At 42.3% G+C, this 17,825-nt stretch overlaps 1 protein-coding gene across 14 annotated transcripts in view; it reads right to left on the reverse strand.

Moving 5' to 3' along the window:
- plekha5 (pleckstrin homology domain containing A5) overlaps window positions 1–17,825 on the reverse strand; it is a 249,979-nt gene that overhangs the window by 25,337 nt on the left and 206,817 nt on the right. For 10 of the 14 annotated variants that reach the window (XM_033039505.1, XM_033039502.1, XM_033039501.1 and 7 more), the window contains 9 exons: window positions 16,463–16,543; window positions 16,224–16,373; window positions 15,825–15,926; window positions 15,395–15,509; window positions 13,206–13,252; window positions 12,457–12,645; window positions 10,652–10,772; window positions 10,051–10,175; window positions 8,100–8,324 (listed from right to left, as the gene is read on the reverse strand). In XM_033039505.1, coding sequence (XP_032895396.1) covers window positions 8,100–8,324; window positions 10,051–10,175; window positions 10,652–10,772; window positions 12,457–12,645; window positions 13,206–13,252; window positions 15,395–15,509; window positions 15,825–15,926; window positions 16,224–16,373; window positions 16,463–16,543 — 1,155 coding nt within the window. The remainder of the gene's footprint in view (window positions 1–8,099; window positions 8,325–10,050; window positions 10,176–10,651; window positions 10,773–12,456; window positions 12,646–13,205; window positions 13,253–15,394; window positions 15,510–15,824; window positions 15,927–16,223; window positions 16,374–16,462; window positions 16,544–17,825) is intronic. The other 4 variants (XM_033039511.1, XM_033039510.1, XM_033039506.1 and 1 more) reach the window with 1 other exon arrangement.

The following is a 17,825-nucleotide window of genomic DNA, read 5'->3' on the forward strand; positions in this document are numbered from 1 at the left end:
CCCAGCGGTATGAACATTAACTTTTCTAATTTCAGATAGTCCCTATTTTCTCCTCCCCTTTGCAACTCTCCCTCAGCCCACTGACTCCTCCTCTTCCTTTCTTCTTCCCGACCCCCCCCCCCACCCTCACATCAATCTGAAGAAGGGTTTCGACCCAGAAACGTTGCCTATTTCCTTCGCTCCATAGATGCTGCCTCACCCGCTGAGTTTCTCCAGCATTTTTATCCACAGCTGTTTGATACTTCCTTTACTAATTCAAGTAAGTTATACTAAAGCTGGTACAAAGCTGTTAATGTGATTTTCTAATAATTTACATACAGACACTCAATTTGTACAAATTTAGGCAATTCTGCAGCTGGCTGGGAAGACCCAACAATCCAACCTAATGTAAAATACTTTTTATTGTATTCCCAAAGAACTGTTATCAGGTAAGCTTCAGCACACTTACGGTTTGCAAAAATGCATCACAATAGCAGCAACTTGTGAATGTCTTAAGTGTTTGAATAATCAAATAAATTAGGCTAACAAAAAAATCGCTTGCCACAATAATACACTTAAACATTCAAGAGAAAAATAAAGTGCACTCCGGGGAATGTTATCCCACTAAAATTTGACAATCACTGTCTTATTGAAAGACACCAATTTATTGAGTGTACTTTCCTACAGCAATACCCCCCTCCCACCCCCCCACCGCCCCCTCTTCCCCCCCCCACAAGGGAGCTCCTTTCATTATTACTTAACGAGTACAACTTTACATTTATTAGAGGTGGGCGCTGGAGGGGACAGGATGTATGGATTAAATGCAATTTTGACATTTCCACTTAATGGTCTTCTTTTCACTTCAGGCAGAATTAAATTATGACCAATGTTAACATTTATTGACATTTCTCAGTCGTGAAGCACATGTTCCAGAAATAAAAGAAAGTAAAAGTGTTCCAAGAAGATTTTTCTTTGGAGAGAATTCCACTTTTTAACGTTATTGCTTTTCAGCTCCTGATAGCTAAACAAACAATGGTATTTTGTTAAAGATACTGCAAGGCAATGGAAGTATTGTATATTCTTTCTATAAATTATAATCACCTTCACTAACTGGCTGTATTACATAGAAACAGCAGGAAACGTCTGTGAATAATAGTTTCCTTATTGGGTGGTGAGTTGTTGAGTTAAGAACGTTATGTTTTTTTTTTATCCAGCTCAGATTCCCAACAACTCATATTTACATGTGTTTAACTAAATAGGAAATCCCAAGGTATGACACAAAGTGCTGGAGTAACTCAGCGGGTTAGGCATCAAAGCACTTTCTACAGAAATCCCACGGTGATTCACAGTAGAGTTAGCACACATAATCTGGCATTGTGCCACACATGAAGAAAGTGTTCCTTGAAGGAAGACGGACAGTGGAAGGGTTAAGGACACATGGACATGCGGGGAGTGGAGGGATATGGATCACGTGCAGGCAGAGATTAGTTTAACCTGGCATTATGCTTGGCACGGACTTTGTGGGTCGAAGGGCCTGTTGCTGTGCTGTACTGTTCTATGTTCTAAGAAACCAAGAAACCAGGAAAAATTGAGGTCGTTGTTGGGTGGGCAGATGTGGATCAGAGGAAAGGAGGGTCAGAAGAGATAACAAGATATGGAGGGGTAAGGCATGCAGAGATATGAAAACAAGGTTAAGACATTTTAGAACAGTATTAGTGCATAACCAGAAGTCAATGTAGTTCAGCTGGCTTTGGGGGTGAAGGGTTCACAAGACTTGTCGGTATTTTGGACCTCAATATGGTCTATTCAATGCTGTAGCTGTTTGGTATTAAAACTGTTTAATGAATAAAGATTTTAACTAGGCCAGAAGCTAATGCTCTAACAGTAGAAAGGTGAATATCAACATAAGTCGATTTATTTTTGTACTGTTTGAGCAGCATGTGAACTCCTGTGAACAGTTTCAATAGTGTTTCCTTCCAACTTTTGTTTGGCAAAACGATGCGGCTATTAATTATTTCAGCAACTAAGCACCAGCTGCAAAGGTTTAAATTATCAATTTGTAGCATGACAAACTTTTGCTGATGGGCAGTTTTCGAAAGGTTTTGTTTTGGGTCAGTTACTGAAATCCGCAGTCGCTAATCTTTATCTTACTATGTAAAGCAATATAAAAATGTGAAGGTTAAGCAATTCTGTATTTTCTTTTGAAACTTGCCTCTAAAGTGATCTCTTTCATGCTCAAAACTGCAAAGTATGAATGTGGTTTCTACTGAAAGGAGTCTGATTTTTGAACAGGGCGAGTCTCACATTCAACAGGCAATCTTTTCTAAAGAAAACATTAGAAATGACCCATTCTAGTTAAGGTCATTCAGTCTCAATGGGAAATTTATATGAGGCAACATGGATATGTAGAATTGTTTGTCAGCGTGCATAAATAGAGAATCCTGACCTTGCGTGAAGGTGTCTCATTAGCCATTAGGAAAGAAATATATAAATGAGAAATTCTTGTTTGAATACTGCAAGAACAAAAGCAGTCAAAATGTCTGAGTCATTAAAACGACATTATTTGGTTGGTGAACAATGCAGTCGTGCTAATCTCCAGACATCCAAAACAAATTTCAAATTACTGTAGAGTGACTATACCAACGTTAACAAACATTATTTCAATGTCTCAACATTTTGCAGTGGGGTTTTTTTTTCAGATACAGTCGTGTAACTGAGCCAAACCAGAGTCGGCTGAATGCCTTGCTGACAAAGAAATCTATCACGACACTCGAGTCTCCCAAACAAAACTCGATTCGAACAGAGGTTACACACTAGCAAAATGCTGCCAATTCTGGAAATGTGAATTTATGCTTCAGGTTGGTGAACGTATATCAGAATTGGAAAAAGTTTGAAATAAAAACAGGTTACTTGCCTGACATATTAATTCAGTTGCTCTCTCCACAGATCAACTGAGTATTTCTAGCATTTTCTGCTGGTATGATAACTAGAGGATATATAATTGAACTACACATTCTATAAAAAGTTTAGTTACTGATTAACATAGAGGAAGCTTGTTTAAACACTGGGACACTTAAATCCAAGTAGTTCATATTATACACCGTATCAAGCAGTAGGAACTTTCGTGCCATTTATCCATTCAGTAGTAACCTTACTCCTGACATCAATGGAATGCAGAGCTACCTGCAGACAAGTGGGAAGACAGTGATAATGGTGTGATGTCGACTTGCCCGGTTCAGGGTTTAGATGTGAGTGCCTTGTTGTACTTACTCCTCAGTTTCCATTATTAGGCAAATAATCCTTGACCCCAAGGAGACACCCAGTTTTATCCCCAAAGAGGGTGGTCCCTTGTTTTGAACCAAATCAAGTTCATGTATCTGCCAGAAAGCAGCCAACAAACTTTGTCCAATTCCGCTATTCAGAAATGATGTGTTTCTAAAATTGATGGTAGTGCAAGTTCAATAAGCTAGGGGTACAAATTCCTTTCAGAACTATTATGAAGAAGAGTCATAATTTATCTCGCTGGCAGCAGATACAAGGAAAACCACAGATGGATGTGAAAGCTTCAAGATCCTTATCTTGTATGCATGTTACATTTAAAAATATGTATTGTGTAGCAATAAACAAAATAAACTAGTCTACTAATTACATTGAATAACATAGAACAGTACAGCACAGGAACAGGTCCTTTGACCCACAATGTCCATGCCGAACATGATGCAAAGTTAAACTAATCTCCTTTGCCTGCATGTGATTCATATCCCTCCATTCCCTGAATATCCATGTGCCTAAAAGCCTCTTAAATGCCACTATCCTATCAGCTTTCACCATATCACACCTGGCAGTATGTTGCAGGCACCCATCACTCTCTGTGTAAAAAAAACGATCCTGCATACAGTATATCTCCTTTAAACCTTGCCCCTCTCAAAATTAAGCTACGCACTCCAGTCTTTGACATTTCCACCCTGGGAAAAAGGTTCTGACCGTCTATAGACACAAAAAGCTGGAGTAACTCAGCGGGACTGGAAGGAAGGAATGGGCGACATTTCGGGTCGAGACCCTTCTTCAGACTGGTTAGGAATAAGGGAAACAAGATATAGATGGCAATATGGAGAGACAAAGAACAATGAATGAAAGATATGCAAAAAAGTAATGATGATAAAGGAAACGGGCCATTGTAAGTTGTTTGTAGGGTGAAAATGAGAAGCTCGTGCGACTTGGGTGGGGGAGGGATAGAGAGAGAGGGAATGTCAGGGCTACCTGAAGTGAGAGAAATCAATATTCATACCACTGGGCTGTAAGCTACCCAAGCAAAATATGAGATGCTGTTCCTCCAATCTGTGCTTAGTCTCACTCTGACAATGGAGGAGACCGAGGACAGAAAGTTCTGTGTGGGAATGAGAAGGAGAATTAAAGTGTCCAGCAACCGGGAGGTCAGGTTGGTTCACGTGGGCTGAGCGAAGGTGTTCCGCGAAACGATCGTCCAGTCTGCGTTTGGTCTCGCCGATGTATAAGAGTCCACATCTTGAACAACGATGTAGATGAGATTGGAGGAAGTGCAAGTGAACCTCTGCCTAACCTGAAAGGACTGTCGGGGTCCCTGGACAGGGTCGAGGGAGGAGGTACAGCGGACAGGTGTTGCATCTTCTGTGGTTGCAGGGGAAGGTACCTGGGGAGGGGGTGGTTTGGGTGGGAAGGGATGAGTTAAGCAGGGAATTGTGCAGGAACGGTCTCTGTGGAATGCGGAAAGGGGTGGAGATGGGAAAATATGGCTAGTGGTGGGATCCCATTGGAGGTGGCGGAGATTTTGGAGGATTATGTGTTGGATGCGATGGCTGATGGGGTGGAAGGTAAGGACCAGGGGGACTCTGTCTCTGTTGCGACTAGGGGGAGGGGGAGCAAGGGCGGAGCTGTGGGGTACCGAGGAGACACAAGTGAGGGCCTCATCTATGATGGGAGAGGGGAACCCCCATTCCTTAAAGAATAAGGACATCTCGGATGTTCTAGTATGAAACACCTCATCTTAGGCGCAGATGCGGCGTAGACAGAAGAATTGGGAGTAGGGGATAGAGTCTTTGCAGGAAGCAGGGTGGGAAGAAGTGTAGTCGAGACTGTTGTGGGAGTCAGTGGGTTTGTAATAGACGTCAGTCAATCGTCTATTTCTTGTGATGTAGACTGTGAGATCAAGAAAGGGGAGGTGTCGGAGATGGTCCAAGTAAATTTGATGAAAATTGGTGATGAAGTTTATGAAGTCCATGAGTTCTGCATGGGTGCAGGAGGTAGCACTGATGCAGTAATAAATGTAACAGAGATAGAATTTGGGGCCAGTGTATGCCTGGAACAGGGATTGTTCATCATACCCTACAAAGAGGCAGGCATAGCTGGGGCCCATGCGGGCGCCCATAGCTACGCCTTGGACTTGGAGGAAGTGGGAGGCGTCAAAGGAGAAGTTGTTGAGGGTGAGGACCAGCTCCTCTAGGCGGAGCAGAGTGTTAATGGAGGGAAATTGGATGGTTCTGCGGTCGATGAAGAAACGGAGGGCTTTAAGGCCTTCCTGGTGGGGGATGGAGGTGTAGAGTGACTGAATGTTCACAGTAAAGATGAGGGGCTCGGAAAGCGGAAGTCATTAAAGAGATGAAGAGCATGTGAGGTATTTTGGACATAGGTCGGGAGAGATTGGACCAGGGGGGGGATAGGATGGAGTCGAGGTACGTGGAAATCATTTCCGTGGGACAGGAGCAGGCAGAAACAATGGGTCTGCCGAGGCAGTTGTGTTGTGGATTTTGGGGAGAAGGGAAAAACGGGCTGTTCGGGGCTGGGGAGCGATAAGGTTGGAGGCCGCGGAAGGCAGACAGCTAGAAGTGATGAAATCAGTAATGGTGTTTGAGATTAATGCCTGGTGCTCATCTGTGGGATCATGGTCCAAGGATAAGTAGGAGGTGGTGTCTGAGAGATGTCGCCTAGCCTCAGCTGGTAGAGGTCTGCGCGCCAGACCTCCCTTGTCGGTGGGTTTGATTACAATGTCAAGGTTGCTGCAGAGTGAGCGGAGGGCTGTACATTCAGAGTAGGTAAGGGAAGTGGAATAGTTGAGAAGGTTGATTCAGATTCAGATTCAGATGCAACTTTAATTGTCATTGTCAGTGTACAGTACAGAGACAACGAAATGCAGTTAGCATCTCCCTGGAAGAGCCACATAGCATATGATTTCAATAAATAAATATATTTACATGCATACAGTCATAGTGTTTTTCCTGTGGGAGGAGTGTCCGGGGGGGGGGTGGTGATTGGCAGTCACCGAGGTACATTGTTGAGTAGTGTGACAGCCACAGGGAAGAAGCTGTTCCTGGACCTGCTGGTCCGGCAACGGAGAGACCTGTAGCGCCTCCCGGATGGTAGGAGGGTAAACAGTCCATGGTTGGGGTGAGAGCAGTCCTTGGCGATGCTGAGCGCCCTCCGCAGACAACGCTTGCTTTGGACAGACTCAATGGAGGGGAGCGAGGAACCGGTGATGTCACGCCGGCAGTTAGAAATAAAGAGGTCTAGGTAGAAGGCCGCTCTGGGGAGCAAGAGGAGGGGGACCGATGGAGACGGGAGTAGGGGTCATCACTGGGTGGTGAGGACTCCTTCCCATAGAAAAAGGCACGGAGGCGGTGGCGAGAGAGGAAAAGCGTCTAACCCATCTACACCTCATCTTCTATATTACTAAATCTCTGTTCTTGACCGCTTTTGGCCTTCTGTGCTGCGATTTCCGAGAGAACGCCGCCACCTATGGCCGTCATTTTTGGCCACCTTGCTCAGAGCCCCCCTCCGCCGCATGTGTGCCGAGGAATTTTCCCGTTGATGAAAAATGACAGAGATATTAATGTTTTTACAAAATTCCCCATTCTCTCTGCTGCCCCTGCTGGAGGGAGGGGGAGTGGCTATAAAACCAGGAAGTGGTGTGCCTCAATTAGTCTCTGCAAGTGGTGTGCCTCAATCAGTCTCTGCAAGTGGTGTGCCTCAATCAGAGCTCTGAATAACACTGAACAAATGTCTCCACAGCTGTGAGTACCCATAATGTGGTTTGAAAATGAAAATATGGTTAGTTTGAGGAAAAATGTACTGCCTGCAAATGGTTGTTTGGGTTGAAGTAAAAAGGCACCCTCTCTCTCTCTCCCCTCCTCTCTCCCCACCTCTCTTTCTCTCTCTCTCCCCCCCCTGTCTCTCTCCCTTTCTCTCTCTCCCCCCCCCCCCTCTTCCCCCCCTCCCCTCTCCCCCCCCTCCCCTAAACCCCCTCCCCTCCACACCCCCTACCCTCTTCCCTCCACCCTCCCTCCCCACCTCACCCCCCTCTCAGCAGCCCCTCTCTCTCCCCCTCACTCTCACCCTCTCTCTCTCCTCCCCCACCTTTCCCCCCTCACCCACCCTCCCTCTTCTCCTCCTCTCCACCCCCCTCTCCATCTCTGTGTCTCTGTCTCTCTCTCTCTGTCTCTGCCCCTTCTCTCTCTGCCCTCACTCTCTAACCCCGCCCCCCGCGCCCCCCCTCTAGATGTGACTGCAAGTTGGGGGCTATGCGTCAGTAGATAGGGTGGTTATGGGGTAAAAGGAGCAAATTAATAATATTAATATAATATCAAGGGGGGTAATTAGCGTGTGCATTGGGGGGTGGATAGTTAGTGTTTGTGACGCTGCATGCCGCCTCCCCCCCCACAACCGCACGTTGGGGGAACAGACCCAACAGGTCTGCACTTGGTCTAGTAATTTTATATATTTATATCAGGTCGTCCCTCAACTTCTGGCGTTCTAGAAAAAACAATCCAAGTTTATCTAACTTGTCCCTGTAGCTAACACCCTCTAATCCAGACAGCATTCTGGTAAACCTCCTCTGCACCCTCTCCAAAGCCTCAACATCCTATCTGTAATGGGACAGCCAGAACTGCATGCAATACTCTAAATGTAGCTGAAACAACGGCCTATAAAGCTGCATCATGACTTCCTAGCTCTGACTAATTCCTGACCAGTGAGATGCCTGACCAATTATTTCTTTCCTAAGAAAAACAACACAGTATATTTTTTGCAGCCAACTTCTCAGATTCCAATTATAATCCAATCACTTTCATAAATGCAGCTTTCACACTTACTGTATACCTGTCCACAGGTTGAACAGGCTTTGCCGGGCTGTTTTCTCTCGACAGATTCTTTGCTGGTGATTGATCTTGCTGAGTTATCAAATTCAGTCCTTTCCTTTTATCTTTCAGGGAAGCCTGTTGATGGCGCTTTATCCTCTCCAGCTGCTCTTCCACACTCATCCTGGGCCGTGGACCCTCCGCCAGGAACAGTTGCTCGACCGCACTCCTGGGCCTTTCCTGCAGCAACACTCGGCAAGTTTAGCCATTCGTCATCAGGAGTTGTTGAAACCATTTTAATACTACCCACTTAAAGAAAATACTGCTCCCAATACAACGAGACCCAGGGGGGGGGGGGTGACACAGTAATGATGCTGCTGCCTCACAGGACTAGAGACCCGCATTCAAAACTGATCCCCTGGTGCTGTCTTTGTGGAGTTTGCATGTTCTCCTCTTGACCTTTGGGTGCTCGCTCTCAGTAACTCCCATATCGCAAAGGCATGCAGGTTAGTAGGTCAATTGGTCACGGTAAATTGGCCCCAGTATGTTGGTGAGTGGTAGAATCTGGGAGGAATTAATGGGATGTAGGAAGTATTGGAAAACAGGTGGAACAATGAGACTGCTCTGTGAACTGGGAAGACTCCATGTGCAGAAGTGGCTTCCCTTTTCCACTTCCATGCTCCGTTTCTATGCCATTAGGAAATAAGGGAACATGGCAATAAACAAGCAGTGAAATAAATCAGAAGGCGAATTATAAGTTTGCGGACGACACAACCCTGATTGGACTGATCCAGGATGGGGAGGAATCTGCCTACAGGCAGGAAGTGACACAGCTGCCGTCCTGGTGCATCGCAACAACCTGGAGCTCAATGCTCTTAAGACAGTGGAATTGAAAGTAGACTTTAGGAGAGCTCCCCCTCCCCTCACCCCACTCACCATCAACAACACCACAGTCACATCTGTGGAGTCTATTAAGTCCCTGGGAACCATCATCTCCAAGGACCTTAAATGGGGGGGCCACCATTGACTCCACAGTCAAAAAGGCCCAACAGAGGATGTACTTCCTGCGGCAGCTAAGGAAGCACAATCTGCCACAGGCAATGATGGTCCAATTCTACACGGCCATCGTAGAGTCTGTCCTCACCTTCTCCATCATGGTCTGGTTTGGCTCAGCCACCAAGCACGACACCTGGAAGCTGCAGCGAATCGTCCGATCAGCTGAGAAGGTTATTGGCTGCAACCTTCCTTCCATTGACGAACTGTACACTGCTAGGGTCAGGAAGCGAGCGGGTAAGATCATCTCTGACCCCTCTCACCCTGGCCACAAACTCTTTGAATCACTTCCCTCTGGAAGGCGACTCCGGACTGTCAAAGCTGCCACAGCCAGACATAAACACAGGTTTTTTTCCATGAGTAGTAGCTCTACTCAATAACCAAAAATCTGTAGCTTCCTTTTGCTCTAGTATTTTATTTAATTCACATGTTTAATCAATAATGTTTTATTATTAATGTTTTATTATTAATGTTTAATGTTTTTTTGTGTCATTCCTAACTGTCACTGTATGTCATGTTGTCACTTGCGGGTGGGGCACCAAGGCAAATTCCTTGTCTGTGAATAATTGGCCAATAAACTTATTCATTCATTCATAAATGCGTCATGCTGGAAAGGCAAAGAGTTTGATTTGGAGAATAAGTATCGGCAGAAGGAAACAGCATAGGTGGTTTGTAGATTTGGATTCCTTCTTTACATTAATTCTGCTGCATGGAAATTTGAGAATTATGAATACCTGACAATTCCAAGAGTCACATGTTTTCAACAGACTCAAGAGATTTAAAAATAAAATATTCATTGAAAGCAGAAAATATTCTATACATAGCAAGCAAAAAATAATCCAGTTCCATTGTTAAATTATAGCAATCTCCACTTTGGTTTATACAGATTTTGCAGGACACCAAACATACATACCACAGAAGGTACAGCTCCATCCATCCTTTTATGTTTTCTCAATGTGACATACGATGCAATTGTGGAAGATTCAGGCATCGGAGACTTGCTTCTGGGTGGAACTATCCCAACTGGAAAAGCCAAGGCTGTAAATGTAGAGAAGGGTTATTAATTAAAGATGGTATTAACATGCAATAACTTGTACCAGTTATAGGCTTATGTACAGTTTTTAACCTCCTGCCAACTATCAAAAATCAGCAAATTGAGCACCAGATTTAAAGTGTGGGGAATGTTTGAAGGAGATTCATGAGGTGTTTTTTTTTACATAAAGGGTGGTGGGTATAAAGTGTGTGCTGCCAGGAGAGGTAGAAGTGGATACAATAGCAACATTTAAGAGATAACAGATCTCTTTGTTTGTGTGTTTGAACAGTCTGGGAAAAGAGTCCCGGTATCATGTTTGGCACAGACATTGTGGGCCGAAGGGCCTGTTGCTGTGCTGTACTGTTCTATGTAGATGCTGCCCGACCCGCTGAGTTCCTCCAGAAGTTGTTCTTTTGCAGAAAAACGTTTAGATGGATCTGGAGATATCAATCTTAATCTGTAAATATTACGGTCTAACTACCTTTCAACATGATACTTTCTTTGTCAGTCATCACCTCTGACTTCTCATCCACGTTTGACTCATCAACTTCGGTGACAGTTGTCAGCTCTGGCTCGCTCTTGTATTGTCGATAATCAGGACCCTGCAAGCGGAAAATAATTCCTTTTCAACAAACAATCCTTCTTAAAAATTAGTTAAATCATAATCTGAAAGAATTATTTGATTAATAAACAGCACACAAATTATAGTGCTCAAAACAAATAGAAAATTGCAGCATTTTGTTTGTCTTGGTAAGCAAACTTGCGACAAGAATCAAAAATGTAAGTAGCTTTGCAGAAATGCCAAAATATACAATTGCAAATCAGCGGCACAAAAACAGAACTAACATTTCTGAAAAAGCATTTTTTCAAACTTATGTCATCTGTTTGATAATTAACTTGGAGGACATGCTATTTATTATTCTAGTGTCAAGACCACCGCTAAATTATTTGTTGCTTGTTGCAAAACATCTAATTTATTATTTTTTCAATTTGACGGAACAATCCAACACAACAAAGGGTCATGTTAATAATCAAAACATTCAAAAGCCAGTTGGTTCCTAGCATTCACTCCCAATGTACATCCATTTTACTGTCAATATAAATCAGTTTTACATGCTTTCAGGCACAGGAATAACATTCAGCCGAATGTCCCTGGGGTCAAGTTATATACTGACTTTTAGGAACTGCATAGCCTTGAGTTGAATGGACTATTAAAACAGGTAGACATGAAAAAGATGACAAAGGGTTTTTGATCTGAAATGTTAACACAGTTTCACTTTCCATAGATGCTGCCTGACCTGCAGAGAGGGTTTCCAGTGTTTAGTGGGGGGTTTCCAGACTCTCACTACTGAGGTCTACACAGTATTTTATATATTAATGAGCAGCACATCGACCTTTACAGTTATTTTTAGATGTTGCTTAGAATTGTCAATAACATGGAACATTACTGAGCTCGAGTTTTGTACACCTAATCACGCATCTGCATAATTTATTTGTCACTGAAACCAAACTGTGATATGGAGTTTAATTTAATAATATATTCCAGAGATATTCTAAGTCTAAGAAAGAACACAAACTGTTGGAATAACTCATCAAGTTGGGCAACATCAAGTAAGCCACTCATACTCACAATGCAATCAACCTGGCGTGCACAATCAAATAACATCAAATAGAACAATTTGTCCTACAACTTTAGGCTTTGCACGCCATACGCAAGAAGAAGACTCCACCACATTGTGTTCTATGCAACATTCCCACATCTGCAGTTCTCTGTGACTAAGTCCAAGATAGTTTCCCATTGTCGACTATTACATGTCAACCGCCATTATACATAACCTTAAAGTCAAATTTGATAAATGAACCGTCTTGCAGAAAAGCAACTGAACAGTTAGAAAGGCTTAAATGTGCCTGTTTGCAACTATAGCATAAAAACAAACCGACATCTTGTCAAATGTTGGTAAGGTAACAAGCAATTTGAGGCAATGTCCAAGAAATGGCCCAAATATCTCTAATCTAAAAATATTTCTCAAAGTTACGCATACATAATTCTATATTAGGATTGTTATTGATAGTTTACATAGGCTGCAATTATACAAGACAGCTCATCCAAATCAAAATCATCTATAAAATACGAAATAAAACCATCAATGGTAGAAGCATGAGTAAGCCACCAAGAAAAAAAGCGAGGACGCAAAATAATTCTATGGCAAAAAAAAAAAGAGGACGGAAATGTGGATGGAGCAGGTTTAAAACGCAAACTGTGGCAGCCGTCAGTCAGCCACTTACTGAATCTGCTCCTTTCCGTGAATCTTCCAGTTCAGGGTGGATCGTCGTTTTGTCTAGTTGATGCACCAGGTTTCTGGTAGAACAAGGGTAAATAGTTCTCTCACTGGGAAGAGGAGGAATTGAGGGACCCTTCTCTGTCAAGTCATATAACTGGGGGAGAGGAGGACGAGAAGGGGCCGTTTCGTCTTCCTGAGGAGTGTAAGATGGCCACCACATAATTAATGCACAGCACAGTCTGAGATATGTCAGATGTTGCTCACTTTATGAATGTAAATTAACTCATGATCATGCTCCGTATATAGATACATGAAAGCAAATAATGTACTCCAGTCTACTGTTTAATTCAAAGTCGGCTAATTTAAATACAATCCAATTATCATTGCTCTTTTTGACACCTACATTGTTGTTAAGCTGGCTAATTTAAATTATTTAATGGTTCCATTTATCTGTACAAAAATTACTTTGAATAATCAGAAATTAGGTGCATTAGCTCCGCCAAGATGGGTCTGAGGAATGATCATATCTCCTGTTTAATTTTTTTCCAGTTTCAAAACATGCCAGTGAAAAGTAAATGTTTTGTCAATAAAGTAACTACCAACTTAATATAAAACATTTAACCTCCAACAATGAGATTTATTAATGTGAGACTATGAACTTGTATTCTTCCCCCAATCATTTTCAAATTTTAATCTAAATTGTTCCTCCCATTCTAACAGGTTACACATCAGTGATGTGAAATAGATCCTTACCTCCTGTTTGTACCTTAAGGTGGAAGCAGTTCCAGATTGTGACACAGCTTTGAACAGAAATAAAAACACAAATTAGATTACTCATGTCAAGAGCAATATCAAACTTGTTTTTAAAACGTTGCCCTTGGAAAATCTTTTTGGTTTTAGATTCCGTGGGACATACTGCTATTATAGGAAACATTGTCATCAAGAGGATGTTTGAGTGTTTGCGTGCAAAGACTACTTCATCTCCTACATACTGAGAAATAAATAATAATCATTGCTTTCTGTGCATTGTAAAAATAAGATGGAAATTATGGAAAATGGTTAAGCTGGAAGAAAAATTCACAGAAGCTTAATGTTTCGAAAACTCTATGGACTAGACCCTTAAACAACACTGATTAAATCCATCTGAAAGATTCCCTTGACAAGGATTTCAAGGGTTAACATCCCCAGTCACAATAATATGTGTGAGGCAAGCCTGGCTATGATCCTGCATGTTCCCATCTAACATCATATTGATCACTATCAAGTTATTAATTCCCTGAAGGGAATTGTGCTTCAAATACAAGATCCTTTAAATGTCAATTAAACATATGACAGAGGAAAGTCAGGACTCCAGTTAAAAATATTTTACATTCAAAAAGGAAAATCTACTCAACATTACTGGGGAAAAGTTGATTTGTGTATCCATGACAATAGTGCAGATGCTACAGATATTAATTCTGCTTCAAGTAAGCTTCACAATAACTTGAGGATGAAAATGGACATAGATGCCCCATATTTAGATATATAGCAGGGACGCGATATATCGAAATATGGGGCATCTGTGTGGAAACTTTTTTCTGCTTGAGGAACATTGTTTCAAGTGTAAGTCATCAGGACCATGCCTATACACTTGCATCAACTGCTCTATCATACCAGCATACTGCTATTTCAACTAAAAGCTATAAGACCACAAGATATACAGTGGGAGCAGAATTATGCCATTCAGCCCATCTTCTACTCCACCAATCAATCATGGCTGATCTATTTTTCCCTTTCAACTCCATTCTCCTGCCTACTTCCCATAACCTCTGACACACTTACTATTCAAGAACCTATCAATCTGATGCTGTGCCCTCTGGTTCTGGACTCTCCCATTAATGGAAATCCATTCCACACACACTCCATCCAGCTAGCAAGATGGAACACACTGCAGCAGGCCAGTATTTCCTGACGGAACATTGGTGGGCCGTGCGGCCCAAACAATCCATTAGAGTTTCTCACATGTTTACCCAGAGAGTGGGTTATAACGTAGCACTTTCCATCTCATGGCATAGTTGATGTGAACAGCATTAACGTGTTGAGAAATTGATTGATTTCAAGATGGAAACAGGTCCTTCGGCCCACCGTATCCATGCCAACCATCGATCACCCGTTCACACTAGTTGTATGTTATCCCACTTTCTCATCCACTCAATACACACTACAGAGGCCAATTAACTAACAGCCGCTCATGCCTTTGGGATGTTATGCAAGTACAAGGGAGAAGGAAATAGAAGAATATATTAATTAGATGAGGGTAAGCAAGGCAGGCTTGTATTACACATCAAAGGCAAGTATCTATTGACTTATTTTATTAAATCATCAAACAGGTTTTTGCAGTATTACCCCACATTTTTGTTTTAAATTTAATGCTGAACATCATTTTCTAAAAGTATTTCCTACCTTTCAAAAAACAAATGTATACCTATATACATCTTGTTCAAATCTATGGCATCATCAGAACAGTAATTATAATATCCAAAGGGGAAATAAATAATTTCAGTTCACTAATTTAAAACAAAATGCCATTTCAGACTTCTTAATTCATAAAAAAAATTCTGAATGCTGTTGCCAGAGATAACACATAATGTATTTGATATACTGAGTTTATGGACTTTAAAACAGATAAATAAAACCATGCTAGACAAAAAAAATGCTGGAGTAACTCAGTGGGACAGGCAGCATCTCTGGAGAGAAGGAATGGGTGATGTTTCGGGTCGAGACCCTTCTTCAGACCCGAAACGTCACCCATTCATTCTCTCCAGAGATGCTGCCTGTCCCGCTGAGTTACTCCAGCATCTGCAGTTCCTTCCTACACAATAAAACGGTGCTGGCCACTTCTGCAAACTACAATAGTTACAGTGTGAAATGCTGTATAAACAAATTTGGTTCACTTCTCTTACAATTGTTTCCAGCGGTACTTCTTTGCTGTTTGTTCTTGTTGAGTCCCTCCATGACATCCTCGATTCTCCAGAGCTCCTTCTGGATCTGAGAACGCTGGTAGCTAGTGATGTCGAACTTGTGGGAGATAGAAAAGTTCATCTGAGTACAAGTATGGTACATGTTGACCGTTTTGTGGAATGCATTATATTCAAGGAGAACTCAACAATTTTTTCAAAAGTCTTACAAATGCTTTAAAAATGTTGGTTAATGTACACCAATAACATGGTACATGAAACATACTTGTCAGAAAACGCACAAGATGCAAGGAAATAATACATGCAATGTGCCTATCAATTTTGCTGCACGGGATATATGTTGGCTAGAGAAAGACTATTTTGTTATAAGCACAAAAATGACCAGACACCAAGGTCAATCGATCAAAGCGAGTACCTGAACTCCTTCACATCTGTCCAGTTGTTCATGTAGGTGATCTCTTGCAAGAGTTACATCATATTCTAACTTGTCATATTCGCTCCACATTTTTTCGATTTCCTAAATCACAAAATATATAGCTCAATAAAGAAGACTTTTCTTTTAATCTAAAAAAGAGAAACTCTGCAAATAAACTACCATTTCTGCACTAGAAATTACTCAGCACACTGCAGGAAGTGGGTTTAGTGCCTGCACCGAGGGTTTGTACACACACCAGCCACCAGGTGGGGTGCCTGAGCTGACTGTTGGCAGCTCCCCTGCCCCTTCGCTCCACACCCTGCTTCCTTCGGGTATACAAACAGGACCTCCCTTTGGACCACAACCACAGCAATTAGGAGTAATACTGTTACAACTTACTGTAGTGGCTCTCAATACCTCCCGACAAGTGCTAAGCAATCCATTTTGTAAGACTTCCCTCTGTAAGGCCACACTTTGCACCACATTAGGATTATCTGCGTTCATTTCGATCTCTTGACTTGCTGCTAGCAATGCTTGTTCCAGTGTATGCTACGTTGGACAAAAAGCACACTTAGTATAGACTGACAGTAATACGTTAAGGGGTTTGTATATTTTTCAATTTAATCTCAATGATTCACCTTTTCCTTATGCAGCTGTCGCAATTTCTCCTCCTGATCATGAACAACCTTGTCCTGCTCACACAGCTGGCTCAGTTGTGCCTGAAAAGGAAATCACAAAGATGGAAAATGGGAAGGGTTAACACACAAAGCATCATTATAACTTCAAAATGAAAAATCAAACACTTGATGCCGGGCATCTGAAATAAAACCAGAAAATATTCTAAACACCCAGCAGGTCAGGCAGCATCTGTGGAGAGAGAGAAAACAGCGTTGACATATCAGGTCGAAGATCTTCCATTCTGAAAAAGGTTCTTTGACCTGGAACATTAGCTCTGTCTTTGCTTCTGCAATTTGGTGTTTCAAGCATTGACTGAGGATAACTTTGCATAAGTGGTCAGGATAGGAATGTGCAGATCCCCCCCAAGTTATGCAGGGTTTCCTTCTCAAGAACCCTTTGTAAGCTACACAGTTCAAAAGTCGTCTATGTAGCTGCCAACTGAGGCCCTGCATGGCATAAAATGCCTAGAGACGGGGGATTGTCCCATTGAAATAGATAGTGGAGCTGAGGCACAGCTGTAGAGTTGCTGCCTTCAAGCATCAGAGACTTGGCTTTGATCCTGACTGCGGATGCTGTCTGTACAGAGTTTGTACATTCACCCCGTGACCTGCCTGGGTTTTCTCCAGAATCTCCGGTTTCCTCCCACACTCCAGACGTACAGGTGTATAGGTTAATTGGCTTGGTACGATTGTAAAACTCCCTAGTGTATGTAGGATAATGTGGGTGTACGGGATCGCTGGTCGGCGCGGACACAGTGGGCCAAAGGGCCTGTTTCCACTCTGTATCTCTAAACTAAAGTGCTTCTTATAGACATACAGGTGCTGGTATGCATGTCAATTAAACATTCAGATACACACATCAATAATTTTTCCCATTCAAAAACACACACAAAATGCTGGAGTCACTCAGTGGGCCAGGAAGCATTTGCGGAGAACATATATAGGTGACGTTGTGGCTCAGGACCTTGTTCACACAATATAACCCCAATTTTGTTTTGAGTTTGTGACCAATCAACTATAACTAAAAAGTCGAAAATCACCATTTTAGTTAAGTAAAAAGTGAAGATGAAGAAAATCTAGTTTCAAACTTTTGAGTGGTGCCGGTATGCGTGTACAGTTACAAAATAAGAGCACTGGGAGTAGGTAATCTGGAGAAGGATTTTAAATTGCATTTTGATATTCGTAATAATAAACCATATATCAACAGGTTTAGCCTGACTCTGGAGAATAATTATACCCTTTTCAAAGATTTTACTACATGCGGCTTAAAATGTTGTTGATTTTAAAAAGGACACCTAGCGAGTCTCCAGACATGATTTGTAAG

This window comes from Amblyraja radiata, chromosome 21 (genome assembly GCF_010909765.2).
Source record: "Amblyraja radiata isolate CabotCenter1 chromosome 21, sAmbRad1.1.pri, whole genome shotgun sequence".
In the NCBI taxonomy this organism is placed as follows: domain Eukaryota; kingdom Metazoa; phylum Chordata; class Chondrichthyes; order Rajiformes; family Rajidae; genus Amblyraja; species Amblyraja radiata.